Source organism: Corvus brachyrhynchos, unplaced genomic scaffold (assembly GCF_000691975.1).
Source record: "Corvus brachyrhynchos isolate BGI_N302 unplaced genomic scaffold, ASM69197v1 scaffold8, whole genome shotgun sequence".
NCBI lineage: Eukaryota > Metazoa > Chordata > Aves > Passeriformes > Corvidae > Corvus > Corvus brachyrhynchos.
In genome coordinates, this window is record NW_008240031.1 from 1,714,994 (window position 1) to 1,719,018 (window position 4,025).

Here is a 4,025-nt window from a genome sequence, read left to right on the forward strand (position 1 = left end):
GATGTTGTGTCTGCCGTGGGATCCCTGGCAGTGTCCAAGGCCAGGCTGGACGGGGCTTGGAGCAGCCTGGGACCGTGGAAGGTGTCTCTCCCTGCCCATGCAAGCCTTGAATTCAGTCAAGGCAAGAGGACAGAGCTGTTGTTGTCTCTGCTGGTGCAGGACCAAAGCCTGGGAGGATCTGCATCTGCATGTTGTCTTCCAGTGTCTTTCTAATTCATGATGGTCTGTCTGAAAGAAGCTTCTGGCAATGTGTTTTCGTTACTGGTCTTAAAATAGGATGCAGAAGAAAGGTTTCTGGGACATAATTCATTTTATTGGCTCTTCTGCACCAGAATTAATTGCAGCCATGTTTATTGCTCCAGCAAGTAGAGATGAGTTAGATAAGGGAATTACTTTGTTTAGGACAATGAATAATTTATGTTGCAAATTCACCAGAACCTTGAAATTTTAAGGACTGAGTTTGCTTCCTTCCATGTCCAGGGAGCAAGACTGAGCCATAATCTTTGTTTGTGACAAGTGTTTTATGACTTTTCTATCATTGTAATCCTCTGTTCAAACTTCTGTATCACAAAACATGGAATTTCCCTGTGTAGGGTGCCTTGGCACCCAGGTTACTTCGTTGTGTGGTGGTGAGAGGTTTGCCCAAGGAATAACCCATCCCGTCCTATGGAAATATCTGCAGCAGAATTAAACACACCACTGACTACAGAGAGAGTTTTGATAGCTTTGGTGGCTCATCAAATCACCCGCCAAGGCAGGGGTTCTGTGTCAGACTCACACTCCTAGTTGAGCTGGTGGAGAAGTTGAGCATCAGGGACTAAAAAACTCCCAAACTTTACTAGAAATCCACAGTTTCTTTCCCAAAATGACTTTTCCCCAGGTTATGGGCTCCTGGTGAGTATTTGAATAATAGAATCGTAGAATATCCTGAGTTGGAAGAGACCCACAAGGATGATCAATTTGAACTCCTGGAATATTATTAGTATTTGTGCCCCAGGGAACCCCTGAATATCTATTTTTCCAAAGAGGATAGATCTGTTGTTGAGACTTACTCTGTCCCTGGGGTGGGCACAGCTGCCTGCCCACCTCCCTGAGAGCCTGCACAGCCATGGCCTGTGTCCCAGGATGGGAGCTGGATGGGTTTGAAAGCCTTTTCCTTGGAGATGGATGGTGCATATCGGTTTATCAGTCTGGTCTGCTCGTGTTCTGGAGCAGAGCTGGAGGGCTCTCAATCAAGCACACACTGGTGTCCCTTGGATGATCCCTTAATTCAAAATGAGGAGGGTAGGTAGGAGGGAGAGACAGCGAAAGTCAGAAACCGTAACTTCAAAGACAGGCTGGGATGGGAGCCCGTGTCAGCTTCTGAGAGGAAAAACAGGGATGGTTTTCATTAGTGAGAAGGTAAAACACATGGCTAGACGAATAGCAATGCCCTTGCATAGCTCTCTTCTAGTCCAAGAAAGGACAGTTGTGGGGGACACTGGCATCCTCAGTGGAAACTGTTATGTCTTGGGAGAAAAATCTATTTATTTTAACCAACTGAAAAATAGGCTTCAGCCTTGGAGTGGCCCCCTTTGTGTGACACCAGCATTGCTGCTTCTGCAGAATAGAGGACTCTGATATCAAGCCAAGGCTAAAAGACGGGACTAAGTGAGGGGAGAAGGACATCTTCGAGGCCTAATGTGCCTCTGCAGAAGCTAACATTGCTCTAAAGAATGCGAGTTGAAGGCTGGTTATCCAGACCTTACAGTCTGAAGGGAGGTCACCAGCACATCTCGGCTGTGGCAGTGTTCACTGTAGCCTCCAACACGGGCAGAAGTCCTTTCAGAGCACACAAAATGGGTGGGTGGGCAATTGCAGGGAATACAAATATTTTTCAGAGTCACTAAAAGCAAAAAGCAGCAGCGGGATCATGGTGTAGAGTGAGCAGGCCACGGGATGGCAGAGGAAACCCAAGCTAGATAAACCACAAGTGCTGAGTGTGGAGGGGGCAGTGGGGAATGACGCCACTGCAGTGACTTGAGCGGTTTGGCCAGAGTCTGGCAGATGATGACAAACATCAACACTGGCTGAAAATTAATATTTAGGGCTTGGATTTTGGATGTGGATACCTAAAATGGGATTCAGATGCCTGATTTGGCAGTGCTATGGTAGCTCGAAGTGTGGCCCCTGTGTTTGTTGCTGTGTGTTGCTTGTGCTCTGGTCAAGCCTGAGCTATGTCCTGAAGCCCTCAAAGGTCCCTGCTTCTAATGCACATCCTCACATCCAAGACTGAGCTGAAGCAAAATACAAATAATGGTAGGGAAGGGGAATCTCACTGTTTTCTAATTTTTTTCTTTCAAAGTACAAGTTTGCTGGTCTTGCTTTCCTTCCTTGCAGGAACATGGAAAGCACAAGCATTTTGCCCCCCCCCCCCCCCCATGCACTTTCTCCAATTTGCAGGTCAGCATTCACCCAGCAGCTTAATTTTCATCTCTTGCAAAGGCAGAGAGGAGGAAAAAAGTATGATAGCTAAAAGGCCACCTGTGGATCAGTCACAAGCAGACAGAGCTGGAGGCTGCTGGGGGAGCAATTTTCACTGGCAGAAGTGACCAAGCGGGCAGCTTCTTCTCATGCTTGGTGTTGAGAGTTGTCAGGCAGCTGGAGAGATGGTCTCTGTGCTGGAAATTTCTCTGACAGGAGAGGTAATTTAGCAGCTGCTGAAATGTGTTAGCCCTCAGCTTCTCCTTCCCTCCTGGACATGGCCTTAAAAGTGATTTTCTGTGTGTGGGGAGGCTGGAACACACAGAGAATGGCTCCTCCACAAGGATATGCTGCTGTCCTGGTGAAGCAGCTTTGAGGCAAAAGTTTGGCATGTGTCAGGGCCCAAACACCAAACTTTTAACTGTGCTACCTCCCAAATCTGCTAACCTCATCCATGCTGTTTGCCCCCCCGCCTCAGTTTTTCCTCCCATTTACTCTAGCCTTCAAAAACTACCCCTCCTTGGCTACAAGGACAGCCAAGGCTGTGTCACGTTGGTTAGAAAATGGTAGGTCATGGCTTTTTGAGCCAGCTGGGGGGATGTGGAAGCTCTGGGCAGTGTCTGACATAACTGTGCTCCCACGGGCTCATGATCTGCAGCCTGCCTGCAGTGGGATGGGGATCAGGTTCAGGGCATTGTCACTGTTGTCCCCAGGGACAATGAGAAACGACACAAGTCCAGGATCGGGTTCAAAGGCCAGAAATGGCTCTATTTAATTACATAATTCAGCTTATATAGCTTTGTTCGCAAGGGTGGCATAAAACCATTGGATGCTTGACCATTTGCCTCCCAGAGGAACTGGCTGAACGGTGTAACACCCATTTCCAAAATGTTTTTCCCAGTGAACCAAAACAAGTCTGTGCAGGTGTGAGATAGAGAGTTAGTTTACAGAACTGCCTTCCACTGTTTCTCAGCTAAAGCATGAGAAAGGGAAACCTCACAAAATGCTCCAGCAGCTGGAAAATTCCTCTGCTCCTGCTTTTTATCATCCACAGGGCATGGGGAGAAGTGGATCATCACAGGGGAAAGGGTGAACACCTCTCTTTTTATTTGTCTGAGCAGGCTGTGGTTTGCACAGAGGCTTCAGGCTTGGGGGAGGATGAGTGTGACAGTTTACTGCAGGATTAGATTTTGGTGCGGGGGCACTTTTTACAAGAGCATGTAGTGACAGGACAAGGGGAATGTTTGCCAACTGATAGGGGGCAGGGTAAAATTAGATATTAGAAAGAAATTCCTCCCTGTGAGGGTGGTGAGGCCCTGGCACAGGCTGCCCGAATTAGATCATTTTAAGGTCCCTTCCAACCCAAGCCACTCCACGATTCCCCATCAGCTGTTGGCCATAGGAGGCACCATAGTGCGACACAGGCACAGCCCTTGAGTCACCACTCCTCGGGGTTATGAGTTATTTTTCCTTCCCTAATACTGAAATCACTTATGAGGCAAATGACAGCATAAACCAGAATGCAGTGAGTGCAGACTCAGGCTGCTGCCCTCCCTGGCAGG

The 4,025-nt window shown here is 48.0% G+C and overlaps 1 protein-coding gene across 1 annotated transcript in view; it reads left to right on the forward strand.

Moving 5' to 3' along the window:
- The window catches only part of ZBTB7C (zinc finger and BTB domain containing 7C), a 141,435-nt gene extending 139,781 nt beyond the window's left edge, over positions 1-1,654 (forward strand). The window contains exon 6 of the mRNA XM_008640945.2: positions 1,606-1,654. Coding sequence (XP_008639167.2) covers positions 1,606-1,654 — 49 coding nt within the window. The remainder of the gene's footprint in view (positions 1-1,605) is intronic.
- Positions 1,655-4,025: the final 2,371 nt, after the last annotated feature.